General features: G+C 43.9%; 1 protein-coding gene and 1 long non-coding RNA gene across 2 annotated transcripts; both read left to right on the forward strand.

Annotated features, from left to right (window-relative positions):
• Positions 1–4,881: 4,881 nt before the first annotated feature.
• On the forward strand, positions 4,882–6,188 carry LOC308301606. The gene is made up of 3 exons (XR_013962898.1): positions 4,882–4,997; positions 5,841–5,945; positions 6,074–6,188. It is a non-coding gene; the product is annotated as an uncharacterized lncRNA (long non-coding RNA).
• Positions 6,189–7,621: 1,433 nt separating this feature from the next.
• LOC308302385 (uncharacterized protein) lies at positions 7,622–19,412 on the forward strand (the record flags this gene model as incomplete). Its single annotated transcript, XM_080746638.1, has 10 exons — positions 7,622–7,633; positions 8,733–8,825; positions 9,355–9,598; positions 10,442–10,546; positions 10,675–10,802; positions 12,152–12,256; positions 12,401–12,562; positions 13,595–13,687; positions 14,234–14,317; positions 19,269–19,412. 10 exons carry the CDS (start codon positions 7,622–7,624, stop codon positions 19,410–19,412), a joined length of 1,170 nt encoding a protein of 389 aa, XP_080602764.1.
• Positions 19,413–20,180: the final 768 nt, after the last annotated feature.

Here is a 20,180-nt window from a genome sequence, read left to right on the forward strand (position 1 = left end):
AAAGTGGTACCATGCGAGATGACTGCCCCTGGGTGAGATTCAGACACATTTATGATGTTGTGTTATGCTTGTCCTCCATCCTCCTCAGCTACTGGCTGCTGAGATAGTGAAGCCCCTTCTTTATTTTCATAACTTCATCGCCCTCAACCTGCAACCTGTCAGGCAGCCAGTTGCACAACCACCAGGTGTCGTCATGGCACTGAGTGCAGGTGAGATGCTCATATATGCATTGGCCAGACAAATTCACACATACTGTATGCCAGGGGTTCTCAAACTTTTTTAGGCTGTGACCCAAAAAACAAACATATGAACTGGGGACTCGGTTCCACAGATAAATATTGTGAAGCCTCGCACTGCGAGGCGTTGTGAGCATGTAGATCTGCTATTTTCACAATTTTCACAATGTTCTTAATATTTGACAGTTTCTTCAAACGGTCTTGGAAGTCCTTAAATTGTCACTTTATAAATGTGCAGATACCCTGTATACGCTTATGTAGGTTTGTTTACCGTTGAGTTAGATTTTTTTTTAACATGAAGCTAATCATCTGGGGACCTTACAAAATAATTTGGGGACCCCACTTGGGGTCCTGACCACAAGTTTGAGAACCACTGCTGTATGCATTTGTACATGTACCTACTAAAGGGCCGTTTATAGTTACGTATGCTTGATTTTGTGTACGTTTGGGGGCGAGAGAGAACGTGCGGTAATTGCGTCGATATGCATAGTTCATGTATGGTCTCTGTGTTACATACGGTTCAATAAAGCCCATGTACATACTGTATCCACTAGATGGCACCCAAATGCATCTATATAGGCATCGGCGATGTCACTATGCTGTCTCTGGGTATAATATAAAAAAGACTGGACTGGAGAATGGATGAGCGTGGACACGACGCATCCCCTCAGTGCCGTCGCCTAGAGCGCAATCTCACGGGGGAGCCGCCGTGAGATTGCGAAAAAAAAGACGAAACATTTCTCCCTCTGCCCCCACGGTTGACAAAAGTTCGCCACGGGTAGTTCATGTGTACGTACGTTTTTATCGGTTTTAATCCGTCGGGTTGAGTGTTGCCCGTAAGGTTACGGAGAAAGACAATTACGTACGGACCTACGGAGCAACCGGATTAAATCACTCTCCCCCTCCGTTTCTTGTGTATTCCTGCGGTCCTTATGTACTACTATGCATGGTACTTAACTCAACCTGTAACAAACTACAACCATCTCTCCCTCTATGCATTAGGTGGCCTCAGAATGGCAGGTGGTATTCAATTCATAGAGGTATCATTAGGCGGCTATTTTGACGAACTACCAGAAGGCCCTGACTTACCATTCCTGCAGATCACCGGTCAGTCATAATATCAGACCTACTTCTAGACACTAGACCTGAACATAAGAGATGCATACAGCCTTCAGTGTTTGTATTCTTCTCTGAAACCAATATGTAATGGAACAATGTCTGCTCCAACCTTGCAGGTCGTCAGACTAATGAAGAATTTCAGGAAAGTGCCAAAACTGCCCTATTGGTTGCCACAACTTTCCTCATGAAAAAAGAACCCGCTAACACCTTCCTCTACAACGCCCACCTGCTCATGCGTGTTAAGGTATATTCAGTGATTGTACTTCATTCAAATAAAAATATAATTGGTATATTTTCCATGCATTCTCCTCACTAGAATGTGTGCTGACCATATAAGGACTTCCTCCAAGGCCCATGTTACGTGCATAGCTAGATTCGGTTTTCAGAGGTGGCCAGCCAGTCCTCGACCAATCAGTGTAGAGTATGGCCGTAGTTATGTTATGATGTTTAGTTATGATGGTCAAAATAGAGTCAAAATAAAAGTTTTGAGAACCACAGTCTCTTTTTGTCGCTTTTTGCTGGGAGGGACGGTGAGGAGCCCCAGGTCAGCAGATCCCCAGGTCAGCAGATCTCAGGTTCCGCTCAGGAGAGTAGTCCTTGAGGAGGTCTGACAGGTACTGTGGGGCTAGGGCATGGAGGGCTTTATAGGTGAGGAGGAGCAGTTTGTAAGTGATGCAGAACTTGACCGGAAGCCAGTGGAGGTGTTTGAGGGTGGGGGTGATGTGCTGCCAGCGTCTGGTACGAGTGAGCACTCTGGCAGCTGAGTTCTGGACATACTGCAGTCTGTCCAAGACTGAGTTGGGGAGACCGAACAAGACACCGTTGCAGTAGTCCAGACGGGAGGAGATGAATGAGTGTTTCAGCAACGGAGTCAGTGAGTGATGGCCGGAGTCTGGAGATGTTTTTCAGGTGGAAGAAGGCGGATCTGGTGACGGATTTGATGTGGGATTGAAAGGAGAGGGTAGAGTCCAGGATGCAGGGGTTAAAGTTCTCAGTCCTGGGGACTGATTTCAGTCTTGAGGATTCCATAGGGGCTATTTCTGAGATCAGTGCAGATCTGCAAAACAATAAACTAACTAAAAAGCAGTTATAATTTCAAGATATTAGTATTTGCATTGGCCAGACTAGCATAGAATACAACAGACTTCAGAAGATACTTATATAAAATGAAGCATGGCTTGGCACACACATTCAGTGAAGGCAGTTCAGAACTTCAGGGAAACACCCCAAATATTGGTGTTGGTGTGTAACCCAAAAATCACATATTGGGACATGGTCTGAAAATACATTTCAGTCTTGGGATTTATTTTGTTTTTAACCCCTGCCAGGATGACACCCAGGTTGCGAACCTCGGTGGATCCGCTGATGAAGACGCCCACTGGGAGGAGCGCCTCAAAAACATTCTGCTACTTCTGGAGCGCAAGCGCATTCCGGTGCAAAAAAAATCTATTATGAGCTATTCTCTTGTGCATCACCCACTAGAAAAAAGTATTGTCTTACACTTTAGTGCCTCTTGCAATGAAATTACTCATTTGGGGTGACTAGCTGGTTTAATAAAGCTGCATTTTAATTTCCAGCGTTTTGGAGGGGCAAGCGCTGGCTGCGTCATTGTCACTGCTATCCTGTCCCTGGCAACCAACCGGCCAGTGCGCCAGGATGTAGCAATGACAGGAGGGGTTAGTTCTGACGGGTTAGGCTCTATATATCCAGTGGGGGGAATCAGAGCGAAGACAGTGGCTGTAAGTATGACACCCACACTAACCTGCTGGCACACGTACAAACACACTGACCCTTGTTTATCAATTTAGCGTAGGTAGAGCCCAGCACAGATCTGAATGCAGAAATCATACAATAGGGTTCACATGTGATTTATGGAACGGTCATGTTTGGCCAATCAGTGTTGGGCGCCCAAATGGTTGGGCGTTGATAAATGTGGCTGAAAATGATCCTCTCGATCTCAATTATCAGTTTAGAGTTCTTGCCCCTAGAATAGAGGCTATGCGCGTGACATCATTATACCCGGAAGTTATGCGGAACGCCTACTGAGGGACAAAAAAGTACTTTCTGTCCTTGACAGCCCATACATCCAAACAGAAAAGTCCTATCTAATTGCGTTAAACAACATTAAACTCACGCCATTCAGTTTATGCATGCACAAATTGTGCATACCCTCTATAGGCAAGCGGAATATGGCCAAGAAGAGAAACTTCTGACGTGGAAGTAGTTATGTTAATATCACAATTCAAAACAAATAGAGTAAAACGTGGCATTAAAAGAAGTCATAAGAATGCAGTCTGGAAATGAATCACTGATGCGGTCAACAGTGGCAGAGATTTTAAAAAAAGCTCACGTATATCCATCAACAACACTTTAAATTAGATAAATGAAAACCTGACACTTTTAATCACATTAATAGAAATATTTTACAAAACTTTTTCCATGTTGACTAGCTGCACTGGAACATCCAATAGCAGCAAATTGAATTATTTATCCTGTGCACAGGCCAGAATAATGTCTCACTTTTTGTTTACAGCAGTGACATGAGATTTGATCGTAAGCTCACTCATGTCAAATTGTGAGCACAATAAATGCATACCATATAATTTACCATACGCCCAGTTTTCTCAACTTTACTGTCATATGTTGGTTATTATGAGGACCAGTGATCAGTAAAATGCTACTGATGGGTGTAAAGCAGGGTATACAGGACATACAGTCAGACAGACACAATTCTCAACATCGTCTCTGTCTCATAATGTTGTCTTCTGTCTCCCAGGCTCGTCGTGCAGGAGCGACCTGTCTAATCCTACCTGCTGGAAACGAGGAGGATTTCCGAGATCTGCCGACCTTTTATAGGAAGGGATTGGAGGTCCGTTTTGTTGAACACTACGAAATGATATACCCCATTGTCTTCCCAGATTTTTTATTTATTACGGGAGACTTGGGTTCAGCCTGGGGACTCAAGCCTCCTCACAGCACTTTGTCCCACAGACTGTACATATTTTAGCTCCCCCAGAATTTCGAATAAGAAAAAAACGCGCGGCGGCATAGCAATTATTTTTAAAACCTCCTTTAACTGCCGCAAAATACCCACCGTTTCCACCACCAGTTTTGAACTACTAATGTTCGAAGTCAGACTACCAAACCCAGTGCTTTTTGTCCTAATTTATAGACCCCCTAAATCAATCAATTTCATTCAAGATTTTTCAGACCTGCTATCCTCAATCCTGCCCAAATGGGATAGCATCGTCCTACTGGGTGATGTTACTGGTCTTTTTGGTGTTATTATTACGATTATCGAAAGTAGCAGAGAAAGAAATGCTGCTGCAGCATACATTTGCTATTTTGTACTTTTAGTTATGTGTATGCTTACACTTCAAAACAATCCGCATTTATAGAATGCGGGGTTCCCAAGGTACACGGTGCAGCCAGCAGCAGCAGCCACCAGCACCCAGTACCACCCCTCCCCCCCCCCAGCAGCAGCCTCAGCCAGCTGCCCAGCCTGCCCCAGGACCCGGTACCCAAGGCCCCGAAGAGCAGCCTGAAGAGCAGCAGCCTCTCCCCCCCCCCCCCCCCCCGAAGAGCAGCCTGCCCCAGGACCCGGTACCCAAGGCCCCGAAGAGCAGCCTGCCCCAGGACCCGGTAGGTTCCGTATACTCTGCATACATCTAATAGCTGGGAGGTCTTGGAAGTCCTTAAATTGTCACTTTATAAATGTGCAGATACCCTGTATACGTTATGTAGGTTTGTTTACCGTTGAGTTAGATTTTTTTTTAACATGAAGCTAATCATCTGGGGACCTTACAAAATAATTTGGGGACCCCACTTGGGGTCCCGACCACAAGTTTGAGAACCACTGCTGTACGCATTTGTACATGTACCTACTAAAGGGCCGTTTATAGTTACGTATGCTTGATTTTGTGTACGTTTGGGGGTGAGAGAGAACGTGCGGTAATTGCGTCGATATGCATAGTTCATGTATGGTCTCTGTGTTACATACGGTTCAATAAAGCCCATGTACATACTGTATCCACTAGATGGCACCCAAATGCATCTATATAGGCATCGGCGATGTCACTATGCTGTCTCTGGGTATAATATAAAAAAGACTGGACTGGAGAATGGATGAGCGTGGACACGACGCATCCCCTCAGTGCCGTCGCCTAGAGCGCAATCTCACGGGGGAGCCGCCGTGAGATTGCGAAAAAAAAGACGAAACATTTCTCCCTCTGCCCCCACGGTTGACAAAAGTTCGCCACGGGTAGTTCATGTGTACGTACGTTTTTATCGGTTTTAATCCGTCGGGTTGAGTGTTGCCCGTAAGGTTACGGAGAAAGACAATTACGTACGGACCTACGGAGCAACCGGATTAAATCACTCTCCCCCTCCGTTTCTTGTGTATTCCTGCGGTCCTTATGTACTACTATGCATGGTACTTAACTCAACCTGTAACAAACTACAACCATCTCTCCCTCTATGCATTAGGTGGCCTCAGAATGGCAGGTGGTATTCAATTCATAGAGGTATCATTAGGCGGCTATTTTGACGAACTACCAGAAGGCCCTGACTTACCATTCCTGCAGATCACCGGTCAGTCATAATATCAGACCTACTTCTAGACACTAGACCTGAACATAAGAGATGCATACAGCCTTCAGTGTTTGTATTCTTCTCTGAAACCAATATGTAATGGAACAATGTCTGCTCCAACCTTGCAGGTCGTCAGACTAATGAAGAATTTCAGGAAAGTGCCAAAACTGCCCTATTGGTTGCCACAACTTTCCTCATGAAAAAAGAACCCGCTAACACCTTCCTCTACAACGCCCACCTGCTCATGCGTGTTAAGGTATATTCAGTGATTGTACTTCATTCAAATAAAAATATAATTGGTATATTTTCCATGCATTCTCCTCACTAGAATGTGTGCTGACCATATAAGGACTTCCTCCAAGGCCCATGTTACGTGCATAGCTAGATTCGGTTTTCAGAGGTGGCCAGCCAGTCCTCGACCAATCAGTGTAGAGTATGGCCGTAGTTATGTTATGATGTTTAGTTATGATGGTCAAAATAGAGTCAAAATAAAAGTTTTGAGAACCACAGTCTCTTTTTGTCGCTTTTTGCTGGGAGGGACGGTGAGGAGCCCCAGGTCAGCAGATCCCCAGGTCAGCAGATCTCAGGTTCCGCTCAGGAGAGTAGTCCTTGAGGAGGTCTGACAGGTACTGTGGGGCTAGGGCATGGAGGGCTTTATAGGTGAGGAGGAGCAGTTTGTAAGTGATGCAGAACTTGACCGGAAGCCAGTGGAGGTGTTTGAGGGTGGGGGTGATGTGCTGCCAGCGTCTGGTACGAGTGAGCACTCTGGCAGCTGAGTTCTGGACATACTGCAGTCTGTCCAAGACTGAGTTGGGGAGACCGAACAAGACACCGTTGCAGTAGTCCAGACGGGAGGAGATGAATGAGTGTTTCAGCAACGGAGTCAGTGAGTGATGGCCGGAGTCTGGAGATATTTTTCAGGTGGAAGAAGGCGGATCTGGTGACGGATTTGATGTGGGATTGAAAGGAGAGGGTAGAGTCCAGGATGCAGGGGTTAAAGTTCTCAGTCCTGGGGACTGATTTCAGTCTTGAGGATTCCATAGGGGCTATTTCTGAGATCAGTGCAGATCTGCAAAACAATAAACTAACTAAAAAGCAGTTATAATTTCAAGATATTAGTATTTGCATTGGCCAGACTAGCATAGAATACAACAGACTTCAGAAGATACTTCTATAAAATGAAGCATGGCTTGGCACACACATTCAGTGAAGGCAGTTCAGAACTTCAGGGAAACACCCCAAATATTGGTGTTGGTGTGTAACCCAAAAATCACATATTGGGACATGGTCTGAAAATACATTTCAGTCTTGGGATTTATTTTGTTTTTAACCCCTGCCAGGATGACACCCAGGTTGCGAACCTCGGTGGATCCGCTGATGAAGACGCCCACTGGGAGGAGCGCCTCAAAAACATTCTGCTACTTCTGGAGCGCAAGCGCATTCCGGTGCAAAAAAAATCTATTATGAGCTATTCTCTTGTGCATCACCCACTAGAAAAAAGTATTGTCTTACACTTTAGTGCCTCTTGCAATGAAATTACTCATTTGGGGTGACTAGCTGGTTTAATAAAGCTGCATTTTAATTTCCAGCGTTTTGGAGGGGCAAGCGCTGGCTGCGTCATTGTCACTGCTATCCTGTCCCTGGCAACCAACCGGCCAGTGCGCCAGGATGTAGCAATGACAGGAGGGGTTAGTTCTGACGGGTTAGGCTCTATATATCCAGTGGGGGGAATCAGAGCGAAGACAGTGGCTGTAAGTATGACACCCACACTAACCTGCTGGCACACGTACAAACACACTGACCCTTGTTTATCAATTTAGCGTAGGTAGAGCCCAGCACAGATCTGAATGCAGAAATCATACAATAGGGTTCACATGTGATTTATGGAACGGTCATGTTTGGCCAATCAGTGTTGGGCGCCCAAATGGTTGGGCGTTGATAAATGTGGCTGAAAATGATCCTCTCGATCTCAATTATCAGTTTAGAGTTCTTGCCCCTAGAATAGAGGCTATGCGCGTGACATCATTATACCCGGAAGTTATGCGGAACGCCTACTGAGGGACAAAAAAGTACTTTCTGGCCTTGACAGCCCATACATCCAAACAGAAAAGTCCTATCTAATTGCGTTAAACAACATTAAACTCACGCCATTCAGTTTATGCATGCACAAATTGTGCATACCCTCTATAGGCAAGCGGAATATGGCCAAGAAGAGAAACTTCTGACATGGAAGTAGTTATGTTAATATCACAATTCAAAACAAATAGAGTAAAAAGTGGCATTAAAAGAAGTCATAAGAATGCAGTCTGGAAATGAATCACTGATGCGGTCAACAGTGGCAGAGATTTAAAAAAAAATCACGTATATCCATCAACAACACTTTAAATTAGATAAATGAAAACCTGACACTTTTAATCACATTAATAGAAATATTTTACAAAACTTTTTCCATGTTGACTAGCTGCACTGGAACATCCAATAGCAGCAAATTGAATTATTTATCCTGTGCACAGGCCAGAATAATGTCTCACTTTTTGTTTACAGCAGTGACATGAGATTTGATCGTAAGCTCACTCATGTCAAATTGTGAGCACAATAAATGCATACCATATAATTTACCATACGCCCAGTTTTCTCAACTTAACTGTCATATGTTGGTTATTATGAGGACCAGTGATCAGTAAAATGCTACTGATGGGTGTAAAGCAGGGTATACAGGACATACAGTCAGACAGACACAATTCTCAACATCGTCTCTGTCTCATAATGTTGTCTTCTGTCTCCCAGGCTCGTTGTGCAGGAGCAACCATTCTGATCCTACCTGCTGGAAACGAGGAGGATTTCCGAGATCTGCCGACCTTTTATAGGAAGGGATTGGAGGTCCGTTTTGTTGAACACTACGAAATGATATACCCCATTGTCTTCCCAGATTTTTTATTTATTACGGGAGACTTGGGTTCAGCCTGGGGACTCAAGCCTCCTCACAGCACTTTGTCCCACAGACTGTACATATTTTAGCTCCCCCAGAATTTCGAATAAGAAAAAAACGGGCGGCGGCATAGCAATTATTTTTAAAACCTCCTTTAACTGCCGCAAAATACCCACCGTTTCCACCACCAGTTTTGAACTACTAATGTTCGAAGTCAGACTACCAAACCCAGTGCTTTTTGTCCTAATTTATAGACCCCCTAAATCAATCAATTTCATTCAAGATTTTTCAGACCTGCTATCCTCAATCCTGCCCAAATGGGATAGCATCGTCCTACTGGGTGATGTTACTGGTCTTTTTGGTGTTATTATTACGATTATCGAAAGTAGCAGAGAAAGAAATGCTGCTGCAGCATACATTTGCTATTTTGTACTTTTAGTTATGTGTATGCTTACACTTCAAAACAATCCGCATTTATAGAATGCGGGGTTCCCAAGGTACACGGTGCAGCCAGCAGCAGCAGCCACCAGCACCCAGTACCACCCCTCCCCCCCCAGCAGCAGCCTCAGCCAGCTGCCCAGCCTGCCCCAGGACCCGGTACCCAAGGCCCCGAAGAGCAGCCTGAAGAGCAGCAGCCTCTCCCCCCCCCCCCCCCCCCCCGAAGAGCAGCCTGCCCCAGGACCCGGTACCCAAGGCCCCGAAGAGCAGCCTGCCCCAGGACCCGGTAGGTTCCGTATACTCTGCATACATCTAATAGCTGGGAGGTCTTGGAAGTCCTTAAATTGTCACTTTATAAATGTGCAGATACCCTGTATACGTTATGTAGGTTTGTTTACCGTTGAGTTAGATTTTTTTTTAACATGAAGCTAATCATCTGGGGACCTTACAAAATAATTTGGGGACCCCACTTGGGGTCCCGACCACAAGTTTGAGAACCACTGCTGTACGCATTTGTACATGTACCTACTAAAGGGCCGTTTATAGTTACGTATGCTTGATTTTGTGTACGTTTGGGGGTGAGAGAGAACGTGCGGTAATTGCGTCGATATGCATAGTTCATGTATGGTCTCTGTGTTACATACGGTTCAATAAAGCCCATGTACATACTGTATCCACTAGATGGCACCCAAATGCATCTATATAGGCATCGGCGATGTCACTATGCTGTCTCTGGGTATAATATAAAAAAGACTGGACTGGAGAATGGATGAGCGTGGACACGACGCATCCCCTCAGTGCCGTCGCCTAGAGCGCAATCTCACGGGGGAGCCGCCGTGAGATTGCGAAAAAAAAGACGAAACATTTCTCCCTCTGCCCCCACGGTTGACAAAAGTTCGCCACGGGTAGTTCATGTGTACGTACGTTTTTATCGGTTTTAATCCGTCGGGTTGAGTGTTGCCCGTAAGGTTACGGAGAAAGACAATTACGTACGGACCTACGGAGCAACCGGATTAAATCACTCTCCCCCTCCGTTTCTTGTGTATTCCTGCGGTCCTTATGTACTACTATGCATGGTACTTAACTCAACCTGTAACAAACTACAACCATCTCTCCCTCTATGCATTAGGTGGCCTCAGAATGGCAGGTGGTATTCAATTCATAGAGGTATCATTAGGCGGCTATTTTGACGAACTACCAGAAGGCCCTGACTTACCATTCCTGCAGATCACCGGTCAGTCATAATATCAGACCTACTTCTAGACACTAGACCTGAACATAAGAGATGCATACAGCCTTCAGTGTTTGTATTCTTCTCTGAAACCAATATGTAATGGAACAATGTCTGCTCCAACCTTGCAGGTCGTCAGACTAATGAAGAATTTCAGGAAAGTGCCAAAACTGCCCTATTGGTTGCCACAACTTTCCTCATGAAAAAAGAACCCGCTAACACCTTCCTCTACAACGCCCACCTGCTCATGCGTGTTAAGGTATATTCAGTGATTGTACTTCATTCAAATAAAAATATAATTGGTATATTTTCCATGCATTCTCCTCACTAGAATGTGTGCTGACCATATAAGGACTTCCTCCAAGGCCCATGTTACGTGCATAGCTAGATTCGGTTTTCAGAGGTGGCCAGCCAGTCCTCGACCAATCAGTGTAGAGTATGGCCGTAGTTATGTTATGATGTTTAGTTATGATGGTCAAAATAGAGTCAAAATAAAAGTTTTGAGAACCACAGTCTCTTTTTGTCGCTTTTTGCTGGGAGGGACGGTGAGGAGCCCCAGGTCAGCAGATCTCAGGTTCCGCTCAGGAGAGTACAGTATTTTCTGGATTATAAGGCGCACCTGACTATAAGGCGCACTGTCAATGAATGGTCTATTTTCAAACTGTTTTCATATATAAGGCGCACCTGACTATAAGGCGCACATAATAGACGCTACCGTTGCGTTATGCATCCAGCAGATGGAGCTGTGCTAAAGGGAATGTCAATGTCAATGAATGATCCATATATAAGGCGCACTGGACTATAAGGCGCACTGTAGTTTTTTGAGAAAATTAAAGGCTTTTAAGTGCGCCTTATAGTCCGGAAAATACGGTAGTCCTTGAGGAGGTCTGACAGGTACTGTGGGGCTAGGGCATGGAGGGCTTTATAGGTGAGGAGGAGCAGTTTGTAAGTGATGCAGAACTTGACCGGAAGCCAGTGGAGGTGTTTGAGGGTGGGGGTGATGTGCTGCCAGCGTCTGGTACGAGTGAGCACTCTGGCAGCTGAGTTCTGGACATACTGCAGTCTGTCCAAGACTGAGTTGGGGAGACCGAACAAGACACCGTTGCAGTAGTCCAGACGGGAGGAGATGAATGAGTGTTTCAGCAACGGAGTCAGTGAGTGATGGCCGGAGTCTGGAGATATTTTTCAGGTGGAAGAAGGCGGATCTGGTGACGGATTTGATGTGGGATTGAAAGGAGAGGGTAGAGTCCAGGATGCAGGGGTTAAAGTTCTCAGTCCTGGGGACTGATTTCAGTCTTGAGGATTCCATAGGGGCTATTTCTGAGATCAGTGCAGATCTGCAAAACAATAAACTAACTAAAAAGCAGTTATAATTTCAAGATATTAGTATTTGCATTGGCCAGACTAGCATAGAATACAACAGACTTCAGAAGATACTTCTATAAAATGAAGCATGGCTTGGCACACACATTCAGTGAAGGCAGTTCAGAACTTCAGGGAAACACCCCAAATATTGGTGTTGGTGTGTAACCCAAAAATCACATATTGGGACATGGTCTGAAAATACATTTCAGTCTTGGGATTTATTTTGTTTTTAACCCCTGCCAGGATGACACCCAGGTTGCGAACCTCGGTGGATCCGCTGATGAAGACGCCCACTGGGAGGAGCGCCTCAAAAACATTCTGCTACTTCTGGAGCGCAAGCGCATTCCGGTGCAAAAAAAATCTATTATGAGCTATTCTCTTGTGCATCACCCACTAGAAAAAAGTATTGTCTTACACTTTAGTGCCTCTTGCAATGAAATTACTCATTTGGGGTGACTAGCTGGTTTAATAAAGCTGCATTTTAATTTCCAGCGTTTTGGAGGGGCAAGCGCTGGCTGCGTCATTGTCACTGCTATCCTGTCCCTGGCAACCAACCGGCCAGTGCGCCAGGATGTAGCAATGACAGGAGGGGTTAGTTCTGACGGGTTAGGCTCTATATATCCAGTGGGGGGAATCAGAGCGAAGACAGTGGCTGTAAGTATGACACCCACACTAACCTGCTGGCACACGTACAAACACACTGACCCTTGTTTATCAATTTAGCGTAGGTAGAGCCCAGCACAGATCTGAATGCAGAAATCATACAATAGGGTTCACATGTGATTTATGGAACGGTCATGTTTGGCCAATCAGTGTTGGGCGCCCAAATGGTTGGGCGTTGATAAATGTGGCTGAAAATGATCCTCTCGATCTCAATTATCAGTTTAGAGTTCTTGCCCCTAGAATAGAGGCTATGCGCGTGACATCATTATACCCGGAAGTTATGCGGAACGCCTACTGAGGGACAAAAAAGTACTTTCTGGCCTTGACAGCCCATACATCCAAACAGAAAAGTCCTATCTAATTGCGTTAAACAACATTAAACTCACGCCATTCAGTTTATGCATGCACAAATTGTGCATACCCTCTATAGGCAAGCGGAATATGGCCAAGAAGAGAAACTTCTGACATGGAAGTAGTTATGTTAATATCACAATTCAAAACAAATAGAGTAAAAAGTGGCATTAAAAGAAGTCATAAGAATGCAGTCTGGAAATGAATCACTGATGCGGTCAACAGTGGCAGAGATTAAAAAAAAAATCACGTATATCCATCAACAACACTTTAAATTAGATAAATGAAAACCTGACACTTTTAATCACATTAATAGAAATATTTTACAAAACTTTTTCCATGTTGACTAGCTGCACTGGAACATCCAATAGCAGCAAATTGAATTATTTATCCTGTGCACAGGCCAGAATAATGTCTCACTTTTTGTTTACAGCAGTGACATGAGATTTGATCGTAAGCTCACGTCAAATTGTGAGCACAATAAATGCATACCATATAATTTACCATACGCCCAGTTTTCTCAACTTAACTGTCATATGTTGGTTATTATGAGGACCAGTGATCAGTAAAATGCTACTGATGGGTGTAAAGCAGGGTATACAGGACATACAGTCAGACAGACACAATTCTCAACATCGTCTCTGTCTCATAATGTTGTCTTCTGTCTCCCAGGCTCGTTGTGCAGGAGCAACCATTCTGATCCTACCTGCTGGAAACGAGGAGGATTTCCGAGATCTGCCGACCTTTTATAGGAAGGGATTGGAGGTCCGTTTTGTTGAACACTACGAAATGATATACCCCATTGTCTTCCCAGATTTTTTATTTATTACGGGAGACTTGGGTTCAGCCTGGGGACTCAAGCCTCCTCACAGCACTTTGTCCCACAGACTGTACATATTTTAGCTCCCCCAGAATTTCGAATAAGAAAAAAACGGGCGGCGGCATAGCAATTATTTTTAAAACCTCCTTTAACTGCCGCAAAATACCCACCGTTTCCACCACCAGTTTTGAACTACTGATGTTCGAAGTCAGACTACCAAACCCAGTGCTTTTTGTCCTAATTTATAGACCCCCTAAATCAATCAATTTCATTCAAGATTTTTCAGACCTGCTATCCTCAATCCTGCCCAAATGGGATAGCATCGTCCTACTGGGTGATGTTACTGGTCTTTTTGGTGTTATTATTACGATTATCGAAAGTAGCAGAGAAAGAAATGCTGCTGCAGCATACATTTGCTATTTTGTACTTTTAGTTATGTGTATGCTTACACTTCAAAACAATCCGCATTTATAGAATGCGGGGTTCCCAAGGTACACGGTGCAGCCACCAGCACCCAGTACCCCCCCCCCCCCAGCAGCAGCCTCAGCCAGCTGCCCAGCCTGCCCCAGGACCCGGTACCCAAGGCCCCGAAGAGCAGCCTGCCCCAGGACCCGGTAGGTTCCGTATACTCTGCATACATCTAATAGCTGGGAGGTCTTGGAAGTCCTTAAATTGTCACTTTATAAATGTGCAGATACCCTGTATACGCTTATGTAGGTTTGTTTACCGTTGAGTTAGATTTTTTTTTAACATGAAGCTAATCATCTGGGGACCTTACAAAATAATTTGGGGACCCCACTTGGGGTCCCGACCACAAGTTTGAGAACCACTGCTGTATGCATTTGTACATGTACCTACTAAAGGGCCGTTTATAGTTACGTATGCTTGATTTTGTGTACGTTTGAGGGTGAGAGAACGTGCGGTAATTGCGTCGATATGCAGAGAGAGGCGCATTCGAGAGAGCTGGCAGAGAGCGCCGATTAGGCTGGCATGCGGGTCTGCGTCCTGGCCTGTTCACTGTTCAGCGTGTTGGTTAATAACTTTTTTTTTTTTTTACCTCCTAAGAAATGGATACCAGAAAAAAAGACGAAACATTTCTCCCTCTGCCCCCACGGTTGACAAAAGTTCGCCACGGGTAGTTCATGTGTACGTACGTTTTTATCGGTTTTAATCCGTCGGGTTGAGTGTTGCCCTTAAGGTTACGGAGAAAGACAATTACGTACGGACCTACGGAGCAACCGGATTAAATCACTCTCCCCCTCCGTTTCTTGTGTATTCCTGCAGTCCTTATGTACTACTATGCATGGTACTTAACTCAACCTGTAACAAACTACAACCATCTCTCCCTCTATGCATTAGGTGGCCTCAGAGGTGGTATTCTCTTCATAGAGATAGCATTACATGGCCATCGTGACGAACCACCAAAAGGCCCTGCAATGCCAACCCTGCTGATCACCGGTCAGTCATAATATCAGACCTACTTCTAGACACTAGACCTGATAGTAGAGGAGCCTATCAATTTCCGTAATTTTGGAATGTTAATTTTTGGAGACATGTATATCTTGATTCTTGGGGTTTTCAGAATGACAAAAAAACATGTCTCCAATTTTTATTTTGAGGTTTAGCATGTGTAATTAGCATAATTAGCCAATTAATTGCCCAAAACAGGAAATGGCAATAACTTTGCTTCTAGGTAACTTATAAAGGTGATCTAAGAGTCTAAGTCCATGTTTGTGAGGTCCAGAAATTCATCTGTTACCATTGTGAAGTCATACAACCTTTCCTAATTATCATAATTAGCATACATAATTCAAAAACGGGTGAAAATAAGTAAATTGCTGCATTTTTTAAGTTTTAGTCAACTTTGAAAGCTTCTCACAAACTCTAAGATGTATGTTTACAAGTCATCAATTATCATCATCCTAAAAATAAATCATGCAACCCTTTGTCTGTGTAATAATTATGTAATAATCACACCCAAACGAGAAATAGCTATATTTCTTTGCTTTAAGTTAATTAATAACGATAATCTTACAGACAGTGTAAGTCTGTTTGCATGTCTAGAAAATATTCTCTTTTCATAACTAGGATATCTAACCTTTCATTATTAGCGTAATTTGCATATATTGTTACGACCCTGCAAGAGATTGGGCCGTAACTCGCCATGCCAAGCGAGCTGCTTGCTGCTCTGCTGAGTGGGGGGCTGGGGTTCGCTTCCCGGTTTGGGAGCGAACTGCCTCACTCAGTCTGCAAAACGTTACAATATATATAGGCCTATATATATATATCCCTCATATAAAATAAAGAACAATATAAGAAATGGTCACAGATTGATTGTTTGTTCTAATATTTACAGAAAGTTTTGTAAACACATTTAAATAGAAGGGTCTCCATCTTTGTTGTCATCATCATCAATCCCCAACAGATGTGCCTTGCTTACATTACAACACACCTATTCATCTGCCCCACACATGCATATCTGAGAGCAGTTACACGTTTGAGATGGACAAGAACAATGTGACATGCAATGGGATTTCAGTTGGGTAATGGTGGCTGGAGCTGGGGAATCATGTGTTGTGACTAGCACCAGTTGATTTCCCTCAGCCTCCCATCCATATTCAATTGCTGGTGGTATCTGTGGGTTATGTACGTGGTCCTGACTCCTCATACCATACCATTGCCTGGTAATGGGCACGGGCAATGGCTTGATGTAATGCTCCTTGTGTAGGTTGCAGCTTCTCTGCTTCTAATTGTTTCTTTGTGAATAACCTCCACCTGAGCTCACCAACATCCACAAGATTTGTACCGGGATTGTATTTGTAGCTGGCAAACAAATGCTTCAATCTTTTTTTCTGTGTCAGAACTGAGCTTGTTTGCAGTACCTAGAGTAGCAAATGCAGATACCACCTCCACAGGACACGGGTGTAGGGCTTGCCAACAGGTTAACTTTCCCTTGCCAGCAAAATGGCCTGGCTGGTCAGCTCCAGAAATGGCATGTAACCCTCGTAAGGCTGAAGTCCTTGTTTTACCCAGTGCACTACTGGCTCCAGTGAGATGATACGTTTTTTGTTCCCCACACCGGTGATGAAATAGGTGTCCTTGTACAGCTGATGGTAACCCACACACAGCAGGCTGTGCAGGATTATCCTTGTGTCAGCCTCTTCCTGTGAGCTGTGGAGATGTTTTACATTGATAGAGTTTGAGTGGACATGTTGCCTTGACGTGATTATGAAAATGTTGGGTTTCCCCTGGAAGTGTTGGAGGGCTTTCTTAGCCAGATAGACAGTCAGCTCATCTTTGGTGTGGATACAGTTTTTCTGACACCTTCCCTATTGGTGTGTTGTCTTCCACATGATAAGTGGTAGGGGGCTTGCCACCCTGGCATCGCTTACATGTGGCCTCCCTCAGTGAAGATGCAATGTCATGGCGGTCAAATACTACATGGGTCTCACTATGTTCTTTGGTCTTCCTGTCCAGTGTGGCTATGAAGTGGTCAGCCCACTGGGAACATCTCTTGATCCATGATGGCTTTCCCATTTGCATTTGCTACTCTAGGTACTACAAAAAAGCTCAGTTCTGACACAGAAAACAAGATTGAAGCATTTGTGTGCCAGCTGTACGAGCCCGGTACAAATCTTGTGGATGTTGGTGAGCTCAGGTGGAGGTTATTCACAAAGAAACAATTAGAAGCAGAGAAGCTGCAACCTACACAAGGAGCATTACATCAAGCCATTGCCCGTGCCCATTACCAGGCAATGGTATGGTATGAGGAGTCAGGACCACGTACATAACCCACAGATACCACTAGCAACTGAATATGGATGGAGATCAACTGGTGCTAGTCAGAACACATGATCCCCCAGCTCCAGCCACCATTACCCAACTGAGTGTGGCTGCAAAAAATCCCAGTGCATGTCACATTGTTCTTGTCGATCTCAACATTTTAACTGCTCTGAGATGTGCATGTGTGGGGCAGATGAATAGGTGTGTTGTAATGTAAGCAAGGCACATCTGTTGGGGATTGATGATGACAACGACGAAGATGGAGACCCTTCTATTTAAATGTGTTTACAGAACTTTCTGAGAATAAACAATCATTAATTGTATAATTATAATTCTGTGACCATTTCTCGTATTGTTCTTTATTTTATATCACTTCACTGCCCACGGCCGAGTCCCTCACGGCCCTCACGCAAAGGCATGCTCCACGGGCCCGCCCGTCTGACACTAATGTAACGTTTTGCAGACTGAGTGAGGCGGTTCGCTCCCAAACCGGGAAGCGAACCCCAGCCCCCCCCACTCAGCAGACCAGGCAAGCAACCCGCAACGCCAAGAGAGCTAGCTCGCTTGGCATGGCGAGTTACGGCCCAATCTCTTGCAGGGTCGTAACAATATATATGCAAATTACGCTAATAATGAAAGGTTAGATATCCTAGTTATGAAAAGAGAATATTTTCTAGACATGCAAACAGACTTACACTGTCTGTAAGATTATCGTTATTAATTAACTTAAAGCAAAGAAATATAGCTATTTCTCGTTTGGGTGTGATTATTACATAATTATTGCACAGACAAAGGGTTGCATGATTTATTTTTAGGATGATGATAATTGATGACTTGTAAACATACATCTTAGAGTTTGTGAGAAGCTTTCAAAGTTGACTAAAACTAAAGAAATGCAGCAATTTGCTTATTTACGCCTAGTTTTTGCATCATTTATGCTAATTAAGCTAACTAGGAAAGGTTGTATGACTTCACAATGGTAACAGATGAATTTCTGGAGCTCACACACATGGACTTAGACTCTTAAATCACCTTTATAAGTTACCTAGAAGCAAAGTTATTGCCATTTACTGTTTTTGGCAATTAATTGGCTAATTATGCTAATTACACAAGCTAAACCCAAAAAGAAAAATTGGAGACATGTTTTTTTTACATTCTGAGAACCCCAAGAATCAAGATATACATGTCTCCAAAAATTAACATTCCAAAATTACGACCAACAGAATCTGCTCGATTGGCTCCCCCACTATGAACATAAGAGATGCATACAGCCTTCAGTGTTTGTATTCTTCTCTGAAACCAATATGTAATGGACCAATGTCTGCTCCAACCTTGCAGGTCCTTGGACTGATCAACACTTTGACCGAAGTGCCAAAAATGCTCTGTTCTTTGCCACAACAAGCCGCAAAGAACCGGGTAACAAGTTCCTGGACAATGCCGAACTGATCTTGTGTCTTGAGGTATATTCAGTGATTGTACTTCATTCAAATAAAAATATAATTGGTATATTTTCCATGCATTCTCCTCACTAGAACTTCAAATTGTGAGCACAATAAATGCATACCATAGAATTTACCATACGCCCAGTTTTCTCAACTTTACTGTCATATGTTGGTTATATGAGGACCAGTGATCAGTAAAATGCTACTGATGGGTGTAAAGCAGGGTATACAGGACATACAGTCAGACAGACACAATTCTCAACATCGTCTCTGTCTCATAATGTTGTCTTCTGTCTCCCAGGCTCGTCGTGCAGGAGCGACCTGTCTCATCCTACCTGCTGGAAACGAGGAGGATTTCCGAGATCTGCCGACCTTTTATAGGAAGGGATTGGAGGTCCGTTTTGTTGAACACTACGAAATGATATACCCCATTGTCTTCCCATAGTCAACGAGACTGCGGTATCTTTCCACTACAGGGCCATAGAGGGCGAACCCTCCAGAGAAAACAAACCAGAACTGCTTTAGCTAGTGTAGCACCCCTACTCTGGTACAGGCTAGTGTAGCAGGGGTTAGCTAACTTATTTCTAGGTCCTGAGCAGATAGATGAAAGACTCACAAGGAGACTTGAGTGTGTTGGACACGGAACAGCTACTGGCAAATTTATTGCACAAAATTGCCCAACAATAAACATGAACACTTGACAGCATAATATTTAAATGGACAAATAGAAAAAATACCCCCAAAAATAAAATAAAATAGAGCTCTTTGTGGTTAGGAAAAAATAGAAAAATGAATTGTCTTTGGAAAGTGTGCACTCTACCCGGGTAGTAAAAATAGACACTTTGAGTACTGTACTCCTTATGTGAATCTTGAGTGAGTATTCCTTTTACTGGATGATCCTTGAATCTGACTCAGTTCAATATACTTGCAACTCTGGTGTATGAAATCAGTTCAATTCACTGCAGAATCCCAGAACCGATGCAGTGTGGCCACCACTGCATCCAAACGCTCCTCCTGCAGATCTTCTTCACTGGGTATTAGCTCGCCATCTCATTCAGGGTTGAAACCAGAGTTCCACCAGGACACAAAAACCAATCTGTACATAGTACAGAATGAATAGAATCAGTTAGAATACTATTTTCTCAGTTATTTCTCTCCATATGGTACCATATTAACTTCTCTTCTTTATAAATCAAATCAGTAACTAATTTTT

The sequence above is a fragment of the Nannobrachium achirus genome (assembly GCF_963921795.1).
Source record: "Nannobrachium achirus genome assembly, chromosome: 17".
Classification (NCBI taxonomy): domain Eukaryota; kingdom Metazoa; phylum Chordata; class Actinopteri; order Myctophiformes; family Myctophidae; genus Nannobrachium; species Nannobrachium achirus.